The sequence below is a fragment of the Gymnoscopelus braueri genome, assembly GCF_963280865.1.
Source record: "Gymnoscopelus braueri genome assembly, chromosome: 1".
In the NCBI taxonomy this organism is placed as follows: domain Eukaryota; kingdom Metazoa; phylum Chordata; class Actinopteri; order Myctophiformes; family Myctophidae; genus Gymnoscopelus; species Gymnoscopelus braueri.
Window position 1 is genome coordinate 27484851 of NC_137603.1, and position 18447 is coordinate 27503297.

Genomic DNA, 18447 nt, shown 5'->3' on the forward strand with positions numbered 1-18447 from the left:
ATCGAGAGCAAATGAACAGTAACTGCAGTGTTGGCAACAAGCCGAAAAATACTGTGCTGAAAAAGCAGCCCCCATCATCACTAAGCCTCACAACACAGGAGCAGAGTTTGCTAGAGTGCCATGACCCTTGGTCCAGCTTGGCAGATGTACCTTTCAGCAGCATGGAAAATTAAACTCCACATTTCCTGCAGCTTACAATTCTCTGTCCTGTTGCCCACTTCCCCTTGTGTTCCCTTGAACTCACACTTCATCCAGCATCTCTGACTGCTGGGCTGAAGGTTTGGATTAGCAAACTCATCACGTTCTACTAAAGAACCTCATCAGCAGAAGCATCGTACACCTGAGAATGTGTTCCACATACAGTATGCTGTTGACATGAAAAAAGTGGTGAATGAACTTACTGCATCTGCGAAATGAACAGTTCCTTAATTTATTGAAGAAATGTCCCTGTGCCCTCATGAATATGTAAAATAAACGTATGCAAATTCAAGCATTAATCTTTAACCGATCACATGGCTGTCACCGGTGTTTTGAACGATTGTCACATGTCACCCTTCTCCTCTATCAGCCAGCTCCCCATCTAATGCTCGTTGCCCACCAACCCTTTGTGATCAGCAAATCAATACCGATTACAGAGAAGGGCTCATTATAGAGCTTGAGTCATTCACACACATGATGCAACTTGCTGGCCCTTTATAAGCAATCACAGGTTAACGCCGAATCATGGCTCAGCCAATCCCAAGTCAATCACCACTTTGTCTCTGCTAAACCAACACAATGTCGTTTGACCTCCAAGCCCCAGAGGCTCATTGAGCATTGACAAGAGAAGCACCATGTTCATTGGTGTATGTAGGTACGTGAGTCGAGACTGACAACCAAAAACATTTTAACACATTGAATGCCAATCGCGTAGATCTACGCGAACCTATTTAAAGCCGCAGCGTGCCAGTCGCGTAGATCTACGCGAACCGCCGATTCCCATTGATTTTGCCCCAGGTGCACTTTCCGAATTTTTTTGATCCATTTCCGTTTCCGGTTTCCGGTCGGAAACAGAATTATTCGGGTTCCGGTTTTTTCGATCGTATCCGCTTCCTGTCTGGGATCCTGTTTAAAACTCGATTTTCTCGGTTGTTGTTTTTCTCCTCGCTGATCACTGTTTACCGTTGATCGGCTGTATCTTCAAGATGGCGGCACGGATTTGGAAACTATTTTCGCTGGCCGTTTCTCACGGATCCGCCGTGTGTTTAGAACCAAATGAACGCGCACTTTTAACTTATTTAGCGAGGTCTGTGGCGACATGAAAAAAACAAAAAAACAACAATAAAACGCTGGCACTGGTGAGTACATTATGAGATTAAACTCTGGCATGGAATGTGCTAAACTAGAAAAAGTGCTCCTCGGAGCACAGGTCTCCGCCAGGTCAGGTACGTTATTGTGGCCTCCTGGTGGCGCTATAATAGGCCAATGTGAAAAGGGTGCCATTTATTCTTAGGTCTTTCACGGCAATCAGACACTGCATTCATGATTTGAGGCATTTTGTTCCAAAAATGTGTTTTGCTAAATTAGACCTGCTGGTTGCGCTATAACAGGCCAATGTGAAAAGGGTGGCATTTCTTCCTCGGCCTAGTGGGAATGTGCGTGTGAAAATTCACGGAAATCGCAAGCTGCGTGCATAGTTTGAGGCTTTTTGTTCAAAACGGACCAATCCTGCAAACTTTGGAAGCCAACCATAGGCAATGAGGATGGAATATGGGAAATCGGACAGATTTGTGTTGATCACATGACTATAGAGATACTGTGTACCGATTTGCATGACGTTTGGATAAAATCTGTAGGAGTAATGTAAAAAAAAAAGGGTTTTGCACAAATCGGCCTCCTGGTGGCGCTATAACAGGCCCATGTGAAAAAATTGGGGCAGAGGTTCTGAATTGGCATCCAGGGAGTGTGTGTGCACAGTTTCGGAGCGACCGGGCCAACGGTGCCAGAGATTAGCTGCTAACACACAGACGGACGGACGGACGGACGGACGGACGGACGGACGGACGGACGGACGGACGGACGGACGGACGGACGGACGGACGGACGGACGGACGGACGGACAGGGGCGAAAACATACTCTCTCGCCATGCCTTTCGGCCTGGCGGAGACAATAAAAATAATGAATGGGTTATTACAATCTTAAATGATGATTATCATATTTCTGCCATAATGGTTTACATTCTTTAATTCCAATTAAATTAAAAGAAAATAAACTGATGACATGTAAATAATCTGCAATTGTAAACATTGAGATATCAATGTATCACCAAAAGATTGTACCACTAATCTTGTAATTACTTGCCAGTAAAGACAAACACAATCATAATTATTTTGACAGCAAGTACTGTAAACCCCTTTCTGCCTAATCTACACCAAAAAGCAAATAGTAATTGGTGAGGTGGTAAACCCCCACCTCACCAATGACGCAGTGGCGGTGTTTTGCTGAAAAACGACTGCCTGCCAAAAATAGACTGCACCACACCTGTCTCGAAGGCACATATAAAGCTAAACCAAACGATCACCTTTCTCACAAGAAAACACTACAAGGACTACACAATGAACAAATATTAAACACAAAAGGCTTGGGAAAATTATAAACCTAAGCAAAAACTGCAGTTCCATTTCTGTAGTGTGTGTGTGTGTGTGTGTGTGTGTGTGTGTGTGTGTGTGTGTGTGTGTGTGTGTGTGTGTGTGTGTGTGTGTGTGTGTGTGTGTGTGTGTGTGTGTGTGTGTGTGCGCGCGCACATGCACGTGCGTGCGTGTGCATGTTTGTGATTGTCTGTAGGACCTCTGATGTCATGACAACAAATAAGCAAAGCTTTTAATGCTGTTGTGCATAAATGATTTACAAAAAATGTGAGGCAAATGCTACATTTGATGTTGCCCTTGTAGTAGCCCCAATTGAAGATCAGAAGACTAATATTTGCCAGGAGGATTGCCCTTTTTGATGTTTGGTTTCCTTCACGGGAGACCTGGGTTCGAATGAAACAGAAATATTTTGTAGAATATATATAAAACTGAAATTGGTTTATGCCATCTTTGAGAACAAGCGGACAAAACCATAGATAATAAATGTGTACTTTTACATTTCAATATTGCAGACATTTCTCAGTCTTAATACATTTTCTGTGCTCACGTACACCACAGCCCATAGATTCTAGGATTGTGAAGTGGGCAACACAAGGCACCTCTACCCAGAATGCAATGCACCATGACGTTGGTTTCCTATTCTTCATACTGTACCATCATCAGTGTAATTCGTTTCTCTTTCAGCCCACTATAATTGCTTGCCTGGCCTTTCTTCAGCTGACATAGCCTTTCTCACAGACACACTGGAATGGAAGGCAGGCAGGAAGGAATACATGCTAGCTCACTGCATGCTCCAAAATTCAATTCTTTCACTTGGATGGGCCACTCCATCTTGATTGCAGTCTATTTGCAGCCTGTAATTGGGAAATGTGGCACGACGTGATCTTCTCCAGTCAGCCAATCAGATTGGCTGATGCACAGGTTTTATTTGCCAGTGTAATGAGGTGACAGCCACATCTCGTCTCAGATCGTTACGGCCACCCTATCGCCACCACTAAACAAAATGTCATTGTCATATACTGTACATAAATATGAATAATGACCATACTCAGCAAAAACAGAGTACAGTAATCTGAAATGAGGCAGAGGATCAAATTCTTGTTTTCTCTATACCCTGAGATTATATAGGCTTTGATTACAGTACATATCTGTGGCTGATCTGTATTGAAATATAACATGCAAAGATATGATCTGTAGCCTTTCTCAAGAGCTTTGACAATCTTATTTGCCATGACAGTGAAACACTGAGTCCCAGAAACAGAGTGTCTAGTACATTCTGCTACAACAAGATAAGATGAAGTCTGAGATTTAGACCATGCACTTAACAAGCACAGAAGATACAAATAAAACCCTGAGGTAAAAATCAACAACACAATGCTGTACTTACATACACTATCTTCATTATGCACAGACATGAAAGGCATGATATTAAAAGTCAACACTCTAGGTGGAACTAGAAAGGGGTGCTCCACAGAGTGCATATTTCTGCCAGGCTGGGTTTCCTAGCCAGGGCAAGTCATTGGTTGTAGCTGTCATGACCCTATACGGAGACGTGAAAGCATTTTTGGGAGTGGCAGTTTTTTTGCCCATCCCACTTAATTTGGAAGCAAATTACAGGCAAGCACTATGGAAGATCAAAAACCTGTTTGACACTCATTGTCACATGACTCCTGACTGAGATCACGCTAACTTTAATTGGTGAAAAGAACTGTGACATTTATAGCATTTGTGGCATCCCTGTGGCACTACTAAGTGAAATCGCTCTTGGCTCTGCATTCTGTAGAGCAGCGTTTCCCAACCGCCGTTCCGCGGCCCTTTAGTGTGCTGTCTGAGATGCCTTGGTGTTCCGTTTCAAATTTAGAATAAAAAATGAAAACAATTAATTCTATTACCCCACAAAAGACATTTCAACTGACATTTCAAAACTCAGTTCAAAGCTTGTTGGATGCGTGACTTTGAGGACATTAAGCTCATTGTGACACATTTTGTACATGTATGTACAGTATGTATGTAGTATATCTAGGTGTGCCCTGGGATCTTTTGGCTATGCCAGGTGTGTCTTGGCACCAAAAAGGTTGGAAAACACTGTGTGTAGAGGCCTCAAATTTGGGGTCGATCGGACACATGCATGATTCATGATTTTTGGCCTTCCGCAAACTTCATAACCAAAAGGAATGAAATAGGAAACATCTGTATGATGCATGTTTATCACATGACTCCAGAGTTCATGTGTAGCGATCTCTGTGAGTTTGTGCCAAAATCTGGAGGAATAAATGCAAAGAGTGCAATATCTTGGTTCAAGAGTTATCCAAAACGTAAAGCAGGCTGATGGTATATCGCCATGATGAGGCCTATTTCAAAACAATGGGGTGGAGTGTCTTCCTTAGCCTACTGACAGTGTGCACGAAAGGTTTGCCGATGATTGGTCCAGAGATTTCTGACATTAGCTGAATTTTGTACTTCCATGTACTGTGATTCTCATGTGTTACTAAATAAAAGTACATCAATCAAAAGCTGCATAGACACAGACACACATTATACACATGTCTTATCTATCTTTAATTCTATCATAGATAAGTGTCCTCGCCACTGAATAAATACATCTAAATGAAATATATAATATTAAAATATTATTCCATTCTAAAATCAAGATAGAAAAGTACTTGTTGTTTGAGATGAGCAGTGCAAGTTAAAGAGGTGCTATTTACAAGCATATTCGACAACAAAAACAGGTATACACTTTCCCCACATATGGAGCACATTGGTGACAAATTGTCACCATCGCATCAATTCCTCATTCCATCACCTCCATTCTGTGTTCTAGTCTGGACTATTATAGGAAATCCACTATTGATCTATACTTACAGCACTTCAAGAGTACTAAAGCACTCAGACAGGCACACACAAATACATGTGTACACACACACACACACACACACACACACACACACACACACACACAGTACAGAGGATCTTTCTGCTCATCTCATCAGATTAGATATGTTTCTCTCCACTTCTCTGATCAGTGCCAGAGCATAGTCAGCACTACAGTATGAGGAGAGGAGAGGAGAGGAGAGGAGAGGAGAGGAGAGGAGAGGAGAGGAGAGGAGAGGAGAGGAGAGGAGAGGAGAGGTGACATGAGGAACACTAAGATTAAAACACAGGCACACTTGTCACAACATGGTCCTCAGGTTAACCCATTCAATCCGGGGCGGGAACGCATCTACAAATGTCTTCTAAGTCCTAGAATGTTGCTATATTATCAGCGGTGCTCAAACGTTTTCATGTCAAGGAACCCTAAAATGATGTGTATTTGGCCACCGACCCACATCTCAAAATATTTAGCGCCAGGGACCCACCAGAAACAAAGATTTGAGTTACAAATGTTTGCCTTAAAAATATATATATTCAAAGATTTGCACACATTTTCACGATAAAAAAAAAATTAGCAGATCTGCTATTTTTGAATAGCCAAAGTACAAAATAGTGTTTCTTTCTTTCTTTCCTTTATTTATTATTATTATTTATTATTAAAAATCTAATGCTAAAATCTAAAATGACACAGATGTGTTCCTGGATTGAATGGGTTAAAACAGATTTACAGCAGGCCCAATACATTTCTAATGGAGTTGGTTGTCCACCACAAAGCCTCTTAGGCAGCTCACACTACTGGGTCTCTACACAACAAGGTGGGACATAAAACTACCTATGCTGGTTGTCCTGTCTCATGCCTGAGGGAACCTGCGGTTCTAACATGGAAATAACAGCCCCAAGCCACTTAGATATTCACAACAGCAGCCCTGCAGCGCAGATGTCACACAGAGGTGACGTTTCCTACAGAATATAAAGCAAGTCACTTAAAGGAGTTATAAATATCTCAACTCTGAAAGAATGAATGGCGTCCATATTTTGGGGATGTCATTATAGGCAAAATGAAATGAAATTCAAACAAATGTAATAAAATATATATACTATATATATATATATATATTTCAGAGAATTTCAAAATATCTCAAAAATAGCAGCTCTACAAAGTCACAGCACGTCGCACCGCGATATTCGTCATGTATTTAGGTCATAAGTGCTTTAAAAAAAATCTGAATGTCAGTGAAACAGTAAAAAGGGCCATCACTTCATTTATGGGAAGTAGAATCCAGCAGAACCACTTACAACATCTTTGTTCCCTGGACTGAGCAGTCAGCATTAATCCATAACATCTCAATAGACATGACATATAAATGTGATGTTGAATAGAACATAAACGTATCAGAACAAAAGGTTTACTACCTGCAGGCTGTCGGTAGAAATCCCATGCAGCAGTCGTCACTTGCCAATACCGACTGAGCATTTTTAGTGCATGTGTCTTCAAGCATAAAAGAACTATCAACTAGCAAGGGGGTTGTACACAGGACCAAATGAATGATCTGTGTCAGAGACATGACTCTCTCATCCTTCACCCTGTGTAAGTACTGCAATCTACATAAACAGATTGAACACACAAACACAATACCTGCATGCTCACATTTAGAAACTCTAAGGCTGATCTTAACCACTTAAGCCCTATATAGTCTGTCTGACAAATAGCGAAGATAGCCGATCTACAAACTCAGACAAAAACAGCAACAGAACAGAAATACTGTATAACCTTGAACAGAGGTCATCATTGCTGGCACAGGCTGAGACCATTTTAGATGGAAGTTTGTTCAAGAAATAAATCCAAACATTGGATAGACCAAGCAGATGAGAGTTCACACTAAAAATCATTGTAAGAATGAACACAACAGTGTTTATTTTATATATTTATATCGTATTGTTCTATGTAGACCAAAATTAAAGTTGATTGTCATATCACAGGTTTACACATTCAAAAAGTGTGTGAAATTCTTTGTCGTACAAGCTCCCATCATTTGCAGTTTTTGAGAAAGAGGAAAAGAATAGAGATAGAAAGAAAACTAGGAAAACAGATAAAAAATATCATATATATTCCTAATATGAGTACAGTAAAAATCAAAACAGGAATAGTAGCTGTTAGCCTTTGTAATGCTAATAAACTAAGCTAAACACAACAGCATGTTGGATATCTGCTCGTATTGAACGCTATAATTTTTTTAAGTATTACATATGCCGTAGTAATCATGCTATAGTGCAGGGCTACTCAACTTAAGATGGCTCAGGGGCCACTCAGCAAAATACCAAAAGTCCAAGAGGCCGCAAGCTAAAAATGACGGTCCTATTTTGGATTTTTCGATTTTGTAACACACACTACGCATTGTTATTGTTATAAGAAAATGTACATTTTGACATCATATTCTTTTCACTGTACCTGTTTATTTTGTGTGTATGTCCAGTGGCATCAGTTCCGCAAAAGCTAAGGTATGGCAAGGTTAGGGTTGCCAACTCCCAGAGATTTAACAAAGGGACACCTACCCTGGGCGCGCCGCGCGGCCGAAAGAAAATGGGGGTCAAACCCCCCAAAAAAACCGAAATGCATAGAAAACTATGCATTATACCTGTAACAATTGATGTTTGTTTTTGAATTTTTTTTTAGCAACCCATAGATTTGAACGGAAATGTATATTTTTATCCTGTGCTTAAAAATAACTTCTTTTTTTTTTCTTTTTTCTTTTTTTTTGACCATGAGGGGCCGCCAAGACGCTGCGTTCGGGCCGCATGCGGCCCGCGGGCCGCGGGTTGAGTAGCGCTGCTATAGTGTTTGTTTAGTAACAGCCGGGTCTCCAGCTCTTTAGTAAACAGAAAATACATTTTCGGGTCAGGATACCAAATTTCATCGAATCAGTAGAGAGAACTCATACAGGATACAGGATAAACAAGTGAAATACAAATTGATGAAACAAACAGGAATTCTATAAAATTGAAGATGATAAATTGGTTCTCTCTCCCGATTGGATGAAATTGGTGTCCCACCTGAAAATATATGTTCTGTTTAAAGAGCTGGAAAGACAGGGAGACCCCTGTTGCTGAACAAACACCCCACAGCAATGATTACTATTAGAATATAGAGCTTTAACCTGTATTTTTCCTCAACTCAACCGAAGCATCAGTGAAACTTTCCACAGAGGTCATGGAAGGGAAAGGGAAAGTTGTTCTTGCATTGGTTTCCTCCATTATGCTTGGCTGGAGAGTTAGGGAAAGCAGAGACAAATGGACCTGATGGGTGGTCAATGAAATGTAATCAATGGTCCTCTCCTCACAGCGAGTGCAGCCAGCCCGGTAGCACAGGTCACAGCGGCGTGTGCAGCACAGGTCTAAGGTGGACAGGACAGTGCAAAAGTCTTTGTCGGAGCTGCACCACACACCAAAGTTCATCAGCATACATCTTTATGATTCAAACAGCCAATCCAATTCATCTTGGCCAAGGCAGACGTGCATTTTCAGAGCATTATTTCAATGATAAATCACCCGACTGTGTTCCCGGGCCGGCTTGGATCAATAGAACCAACGTAGTAAACTTTAAGTTCCTATTTGTTGGTATCACAATGAAAACAAAAATTTCAAGGTTTTAAAGAAAAAAATACCATAACATTTCTTTTTACATTATATATATATATATATATATATATATGTATTTTTGATTTGTTTTTTTTGTTTTTTATCATTAAAATCTTAGTGTTTTGGCAATTATTTGGGGCCCCAATTCCAATCTCCTCACAGGCCCTGGCCCACAGGTTGGTGCCAGACAGACAGCACCATGTGTAAATGTAGTGGAGTGGGTGTAACGTGAAGGCTGGTGGTGTTGCTTAACCCATTAAGACATGAGGATTCTACAAAATGTCTTCTAAATCATTTTTTTGAAAAAACCTAAAGTATGTTGCTGCATCAGTGGTTCTGAAACTTTTTCATGTCAAGGACCCCCAAAATGATATGTATTTGGCTGCGGACCCCCATCTAAAAATATTTTGTTCCAGGGACCCCCAGAAGAAAAGAAATGTTCGCTTTAAAAATACATATATTAAAAGATTTGCACACATTTTCACGATTTTTCTAAAATAACAGATCTACAAGCTCATAACGCGGCACTCGGTGCCGCGTTATGAGCTTGTAGATCTGCTATTTTTGAATAGCCCAAAGAAATCTAAAATGACACAGATGCGTTCCCACCGGTCTTAAAGGGTTAATAAGGGCCGGAAGCACACAGGTTCACATGGCAGAGCAGCCTGTTAAGAGGCTGTCCTGTTGTTATATCGTTAGGGGAGCATATAGGTGAGCCATGGGGCTCCGGCCTTGTCTCTTGTGACATTACCATCTACAACCTTTGGCATGAATTATTTATTATTTTCAGATAGCTATTTTCATTCAGGCGAAATATGAATTAGGCTTCAGGGGACACAATGATGCAGACTCTTATCATCCCACATCGCTCATATCAGACCAGAGACTGTTTTCCCACATCATTTAGAAAGCATTCCGGTTTGTCGTCGCTGTCGGGTGGAAACCTTGTATAGCCTGTCTACATTGTATATCCTTTTCAGGCCGAAGATTTTGAAAATAGCCGATCTACAAGCTCACAATGCGGCACGATGCGACACGTTGTGAGCGTGTAGATCGGCTATTTTCACTACTTCAGCTTGACACTCGTATGATGGGATAAGTGACAAAAAACATAAAAAGTTGAAATATGGAGATTTCTCCATATTTTCTGCCCGACAGCGACGCTGTGCTCTGCTGAATGCGGCATTAAAGGCACATAGTACAGTAGCTATGCTAATCCAACATGCCATTACAGTACGTGAAATGCCTCACAGCGAGTAAACCCATTTTTGATGCTTCATTCCTACCAGTGCTGCGAAAACAGCAAGCTCAAAATGCATTGCATCATGAACTTGTAGATCTGCTATTTTCGGCATGTGAGGCATGGTGAAGTATAAGTCCAGCTCAATAAATCCTCTACAGATTCAACCAATGGCAAGGCACGTAAGGGGGGTAGCTTCATTTCATTGTGCCTGAGGCCAAGGAAAGGGGTTATCTATATCTCAGGTAATCCCTGTTTTCCAATAGCATTTCACGGATGGCATGTTACTTGCTGACACTTATGTCCTCAGGCAGGGAGAAGGGGAGATAAAGAAGAACCATTCGATCCCCTAACAATCATTCATTCTATGGAACCCCATGCCGTGAAACACGACAAATCCCCTTACAACATGGGAGCACATTATCTTGTTCTGCTCTCACACTGGAGCATTAAAAACACACACAGACACACACACTGTGACAAGACATATTTACTCAAATGGGTTTAAATCTGTCTAAAATGTTCCATCTCAAGAAACCTTGTATGTACAAAACTGTTACTTTTCAGGAAATGGAAAAACAGAACCTGTGTTCCAAATGGATATTAGCTACAAGCATTGTGAGCTTGTAGCTAATAAATGTAGATCATCTAATTTTGCTACTAATTTGCACTGTCATACTACAAAGTATAAAATAGAGCATTAATCAAAATAAAAAAATAAAAAATATGAAATATGGAGATGCAAGGTTTCTGCCCGACAGTGATGATACGTTATAGAGATCTAAGTTATGTCATTATTTATGTCTTTCATTTCAGGATCACAAAGTAAAGATCTACAGTAATTTGCCTGGTACTCTCTAAGCAAGACACTGCGGATATGTTCAATCATTTTCTTGACATATTAAGTCAGATCAGAGTGTGTGTGTGTGTGTGTGTGTGTGTGTGTGTGTGTGTGTGTGTGTGTGTGTGTGTGTGTGTGTGTGTGGTAAATACCCCATACTGCACAGTTTCGAGAGAAAAGGCTTAAAACGTATTCAAGAACCATAATTACATTCCTAGCCTAATGTATATTGTTCAGGCTCCATTAAACGAGCTGTGAATTTTAAGGTCCTTGTACTTGAGCAAAACACACATAATACAAGGAAAACTTGATTAGTCTGCTGCTTTGTGCTTCCGTGAACTGAACTTCCCAGAGGAACTGTTATGTATATAGGCTCCACGATCAAGGGAGAGAGCCTGTATAATGTTCCATGCTTTCTCCTCCATGTAGAGTTTACTGCGGCATACTTGTTATTTTACCTCCTCTCTTCTCGCTGTCTATAACATCCCCTAGGAGCAATCAAGGTAACATCTCTAAAACTTCATATTCAGCGTCAAGACCAACACACACACACACACACACACACACACACACACACACACACACACACACACACACACACACACACACACACACACACACACACACACACACACACACACACACACACACACACACACACACACACACACACACACACATGGCCCCTTCCTTTTTCCGTTTCCACTGAATCTACAAGCTGAACGATATGCGTTGCGTCACCTTGTGAGGCGTTGTGAGCTTGTAGATCGTCTACTTTGGCTGAATGTTCACCAGTTTTTGCTGAATGTTCGCCTATTGTGACGTGTGCAGAATAGGGACAATAGGGTTCATGAGGTTATACCCTATATACTTCTGCCATACACTGAATAGCAAAACTAGCCGATCTACAGGCTCACAAAGCATCGTGGTGCTTTGTAATGCTATTTTTGCTTTGGAAATGTTTGACTTTTTTTCCAAATCTTCACCTATAATGACATGCCCAAAATACTGCAGGGACACGGCTCTCCTAAATGTGGCTAAATGAACCCTGGGGGTTTACAGTGTATTCTTCCTCATTCATGCACTCATCTTTGATAACTCATTTGACATTGAGACACTGCATCTCCCACTCATCTCTTCCTTTCTTCTCTTTATCCGAAGCACTTTCCTCTCCTCTGTTCCCCAATCTATCCCTTCCTCTCTCTCCTGGCCGTGCATACTGAGTCAGTTCTTTGAGTAGTGTGTGTGTGTGTGTGCGTGTGTGTTAGTGTGAGTGAGATGAGCTCTCAGCTGGGAGGAGTGAGCTTGCAGTTCTCATTACAGCATCCCTGAGCAGACACAGACCACAGGGCCCAGCAGTCTCTGAACACACGTACCCCAGGGAGGTAGCACCACACATGGTTAAGCCGACGCTCTACTCTATTACTGCAATGCTCAATGGCAACAAGACACACACACAAACATACACACACACACACACTCTCACACACACTCTCTCACACACACTCTCTCACACACATGAATGCACACACAGGACCTAATGACCCAGTACTTGGAAAAGCATGCCAGTGTACAAAGTGTTCCGGGGTGCAGTTAAACGCTTCGAACATGCTCCTGTTTGTCATGTATCGCAGAGCATTAGCACTGGGGGGGACTTTATGTCTGCTTTAGTTAAACAGCACAGCTTTCAAAACACTGTCTGTGGCTCTCTCTCTATATTATGTTGTCCGTGTGTGTTGTAGACTATGTCATAATCCTCTGATACAGTGATTCTCAACCTTTTTCATTTGAAGGACCCTCAGTTTGACATGCATTAGGCCCACAGACCCCCAATGTGATAAGATTATTGTCTCTGGGACCCCAATCTTAATGTTATTTTAACTCAGAAAGTGTACAAAAGTGTTCATTTGGTTCCAATTGTACACTTTCAGAGTACCCCTTGGGGTCTCTGTACCCCATGTTCAGAACCACTGCTCTAATGGAACAACACAATTTTATCATCATTCACGATAGATACATTGTACAGTATGATTTAAAATCTGTGTCGCTCTGTGGACCTAGGATACACAGGCTATTACATGCCACTTTGACCAAGGTAATGAAAGAGACAGGTTCAGTAAATTAGGAAGGAGAGGCTAACATTCCCTTGGCTAGTAGTGTTATATCCAGGGGCTATTTTAGGTTCCCTCACGCTGAGGCTGAGGAAAAGTTAAGAGGCTTTTAAAGTCAGGCATTGAAGCAGCACGCTAAGCCACATCTGGCCCTGAAGTCAAACCCAAACTGGCCGGAGAAATGAGAACAATCCCCTTCCTTGGAATTTCTCTCCCGCACCCAGGTCGATCTAAATCACAATCAGGGGAATTTAAAAGGTCATCAAGAAAGTACTCCTTTTTTGCAAATGCCTCAACCGTCTGTTAGATATCATCATCATCACATCTATTCTGGGAGAAGTGAATACTCCCTGGAAACGCACACGTCTCACATTTAAGGGAAACATGGGCCTTGTATTTCTCCATGTACCTTCCATGCACTCTAATTTTTCAGACTGAAGTGTGGTCGAGTCGGTCAAAACAGACATGAACTCACTATACGTTATTTAACCAGGTACAGAGGGAGGTCACGTCTTTGTTAACTGCTGTTTTGACAGACTCAAACCAGGCCACTTCAATCTGAAAAATGAGCATACCATGACAAGCGAAGCATACCAATGAACAGCTCTGGCTCTGAGCCGCTCATGTCACCCTTGGTCAAAGGAGAGATGGACTGGTCTTGGCTGGGCCAGGGGTTGGCTGGGGCCAGCTAAAAGTGGGCCGGATAGACCAGTGAAGCCCGAGCCAGATCAGACCTTATCGAGAACAGAGGGCCAACAGGCGCCATTTATCAGATTTAAAACAGACATGGCATACTGGGCAGGATTAACCTCCCAAGAGGTTGAGTGATGTTGATCTGGAACGTGTTGGGGGAACAACAGCAGCTATATAACCTGCAGTGAAAATCATCTCAATTCATTGTAAGCCGGGCTGAGCTGCCGTTCCCCTGTCATCTGCTGCTTGGAGGTCAGAATCTGTGGTCTGGCGTTGTCACTGACGGTCTATGGAGGGGGCCCTCCACATGGGGGGGCTGACAGATGAGAGAAGCAGCGGCAGGAATGATAAATGGAGTAAATAACCTTATTACCATGGCTGACTCCGAGGCCCCCGAAAGAATGATAACAAGCTGCCAAATTCATTTCATATCCCCAATCATGGCAGATTCTAGGACTTGAACTGCTTCTAAACCCATGACAATACTGTGTGTGAACGATGGACACCACACTATGCTCCAAAGCTCTACTCACCAGGTGAGGGAGAGATGAAAAGTGCCATTACTCAAGTCAATGAGGCAAGGAACAGATCACTTCAGCAGACAGACAGAGTAATAAAATAGTCCATTAGTGTATGAGGAAAGCGTGCAATACAAGCAGACGTGTGTGTGGGATGGGCCCGACACAGTAAACTCCTGAGTGTTAAGTCTGACTCTGAGAGTTAAATTAACACTCTTTGCTGTGAGGCAGAAGTTTGTGTTGAGGTGTACCGAGGTGACCCAGGTAAGCATGCAAGGCATCACTCTTGTCTTTGTGAAACAAACAGCAACCTGGGCCTCTGGACCAGCGCTCTAATACTGTCCCGTACTGTTTTTAAACAAGCACAATCAGCAAGAAAGCGCCGTTCTACTGACATCAACACAGCAGCCAATGACCTGTGATGAAGCATCATGAGTTCCTCCTCTCTCTCTCCCCCTTTCTCTATCTCTCCCCCTTTCTCTCTCTCTCTGTCTCTCTGAGTCTCCCAACCCCCCCCCCCTCTCTCTCTCCCTCTTTTTCCCTGTAAAATGATTAAGGATCTTTCCACGGGCATTTAATGCCTCTAATAGTCCATTTTTCTATTACTCTGCCACGAGAAAGGACGATAAAACACTAGGCATTCGCATAAACGTCGCCGTCTGCCAATTTCCTGTATGCAAATGCTTAACAGTAAGCTGCATGAAGCAGTCACTCTTTCCCTGCAGCAAGTCGTCAAGCTCTAGCAAAACACAGCGTTTAGAGCAGCTACTGAAGTAATACATAACAACATGAGGGTCCTCGGGGAGAGGGGCTGTGATACACACCTGGGAGCTGCACAGTAGAGCGACTGCCTCTTGTGAGGGGCGTGTGAGGAGGAGGAGGAGGAGGAGGGTCCCCGCTGGCCCCACATGCTAAGTTAGCTGTAGGTCTGCAATCAGCTGGGCTCTGTGCTGTGCTGTGCTGTGCTGCGCTGTGCAGCACACTACGCTTCCTGGCTCACAGTGCTGCTGCTGCTGCTGCTGCTGCTGCTGCAGCTGACGTCTTCCTCCCAGCCCAGTGGCGTCGATTCATTCAAAACATCCCCCTTCCCGCTTCCGCTGTACCCGGCGCTTCCATTGAGAGAGGGAAAAGCAGAGGGCGGGGCCTAAAAGACAGAACGTCCAGCCCCCACACCTGACAGCGGAACGCCTATAGAGAGGTCTCCCCGTATCGGCAGGGGTTGGGCTTTGGCGTTGTGACGAGGCAAGGATTAAGCACAGACGCTTCTGCCACTGCAGCAAAGGGAAACAGCCACAGGGAAACGCTGTCAGGACAGCACGGCGAGCCAAAGTACTAACCTGTGATGCCCTTGTTCATTTTCTTCTCTCACATATTTGCTTCCCCGAATGTCTCTCTCTCTCTCTCTCTCTCTATCTTTCTATCTCCATCCCTTTCCCCTGCACTCCTCCCCTCTCTGCTGTGTGCATTCTTCAGCAAAGTTGTGACGTCAGAGCCCCTTCCCTGGGCTTGGCATCCTCTCTGCTCCATCCCTGCTGCACTCAGGGAGGCAACACACACACACACACACACACACACACACACACACACAAAATAAACGAAGGGGAAGGGAGGGAGTGCTGAGAGACTAAGAGGAATTAAGGTAAGAGGAGAGAGTGAGAGAGAGAATGAAGGGCTGAGAGTAAAGAGAGGTTAGACTGAGGGGAAATAGCTAGATGGGGTTGGGTGAGGTGTGGCCCTAGGCAAAGGAAGTACGATCCTTCATGTCCTCAAAAGACTCATTTCTATCGGTCTCACAACAACCGTTTCACTCTATAAAGATGATAAAGATCAACTGAAAACACCTTTCTGGTGAAAACACATAACTTATGTCGATCAGTGTGGTTGTGCAACAAACTATGAACGGGACTTGGTACTTTACTCCACGAGACTGATGACCAGCCCAGGTCATCATATCAACACATGAGAAAGATTGAAGAGGGAGCTGGGATACAGGTGAACGATGCCTTCTTAAACGAGAATAACACTCCAAAGTAAGCCCCCAGCTTGACACATTTTCACACACACACACACACACACACACACACACACACACACACACACACACACACACACACACACACACACACACACACACACACACACACACACACACACACACACAGGTTATTACCACTCAGGCCCTGTTTTATACATTGACTATTCAAAAATAGCCAATCTACTACCTGCAGCTCACAATGTGTCGCATCACGACAGATTGTAGATCTGCTATTTCTTTCCCCGCCCCCCCCCCCCCCAAAAAAAAATTGACTAAATATTGAAATTGAAATAAATAAAATCTTGGAAGAATAAAAAGAAAAAAAAAAAAAACGTTTCCGCCTATAATGCCCAAATCAGAGATGCCAGGGTTAATGTGGTTAAACATCCATCTGGCAGCGCTCCCATCCCACGAGTCTGCTATGCCTCCTCATTCATCTACACTGTCCACCACATCTCATTAGCATATCCCATGAGTCACACACATTCATCCTATTTAACCCTTTAAGACCGGGAACGCATCATCATGTGTCATTTAGATTTCTTTGGCTATTCAAAAATAGCAGATGTATAAGCTCATAGCGCGGCAGCTTGTAGATCTGCTAAAAAAAATGTCATCGTGAAAATGTGTGCAAATCTTTGAATAGTTATTTTTAAAAGCGAACATTTGAGATTTGTATAATATTTAGTTCCAGGGACCCCCCAGAAGCATTTGAGATTCAAAGATTTGCAAACATTTTCACGATTTTTTTCCCTCAAAAATAGCAGATCTACAAGCGTGCTATGAGCTTGTATATCTGCTATTTTTGAATAGCCAAAGAAATCTGAAATGACAGAGATGCGTTCCTGGATTGAATGGGTTAATACTGCACATGCACAATGTAGGCTATCCCAGTTTGACTCTATTCTCCGGGTTTAACCCCCACCTATCCTCATTTACACTCGGTTCTTACCTGCTTTGCTGATTAAAGCCTAAGTTAGACTTGGTCATATGACAGCGTCGTTCATAGAAAATAACAGATTTATTCCATTTCCAACTAAAGAAATCGAATTCATGTGGCTTTTGGGATGGAATGGCTCCAGTATGGATCTCGGACTTGACTGCAATGTGCATCTCAGACCATTTGGTTCTCAAACTTTTTCATGCCAAGGACCCCCAAATTGATATATATTTGGCCACGGACCCCCATCTGAAAATGTTTTGTGCCAGGGACCCCCAGAAGAGAAGATTTATGTAAAAGAAAAATCTAAATTATTCACAATTTTACAAACATTTTCAATATTTTTTTATATATACAAGCTGTGAGCTTGTATATCTGCTATTTTTTAAAAGCCAACGTATAAATAGATAAATTGGTTAAAATGATTGTGACGCTATATTAACACATTTTGATGGGGACCCCTGGGGGTCCCCGGACCCCACTTTGAGAACCAACGTCTAAGACTTCATGGCTTCCATTATAAAATGTTAATGTAATATTTGTGGAGGTACTTTTGCGGCATTATGCATACAAAGTGCTGATGAGTCCAGCAGTTTGCGAGATCAGCTCCGGTCACACAGACAGACATACACACAGACACACACCACACACACAGACACTCTCATTGATGGCCAGCCTCTTGCAAAGCCACACGATAAAAGCAATTTTGGGGGGTAAAAATCTGTTATTTTCTACAAGCAACATTGTATCGCAATGAATTGTGAATCAGGCTTTACTATGCAGGAGACTAAAACTAGATTGCTATGTCAAAACATAAGGGATGAACACAGTTAAGTTTAGTACTATATAATATCATTGTCCTGCTAAAAAGTAAGACAAATAATTAATCAGGCGCCGCAGGTGTTCCTGTGATTATTACAACCAAATACCG

The 18447-nt window shown here is 42.5% G+C and overlaps 1 protein-coding gene across 6 annotated transcripts in view; it reads right to left on the minus strand.

The window, feature by feature from the left end:
* plekha7b (pleckstrin homology domain containing, family A member 7b) overlaps positions 1-15474 on the minus strand; it is a 107043-nt gene extending 91569 nt beyond the window's left edge. For all 6 annotated transcript variants that reach the window (XM_080437356.1, XM_080437353.1, XM_080437354.1 and 3 more), the window contains exon 1: positions 15366-15474. In XM_080437356.1, coding sequence (XP_080293482.1) covers positions 15366-15451 — 86 coding nt within the window. In that variant the 5' untranslated portion in view covers positions 15452-15474. The remainder of the gene's footprint in view (positions 1-15365) is intronic.
* Between the last annotated feature and the right edge of the window lie 2973 nt (positions 15475-18447).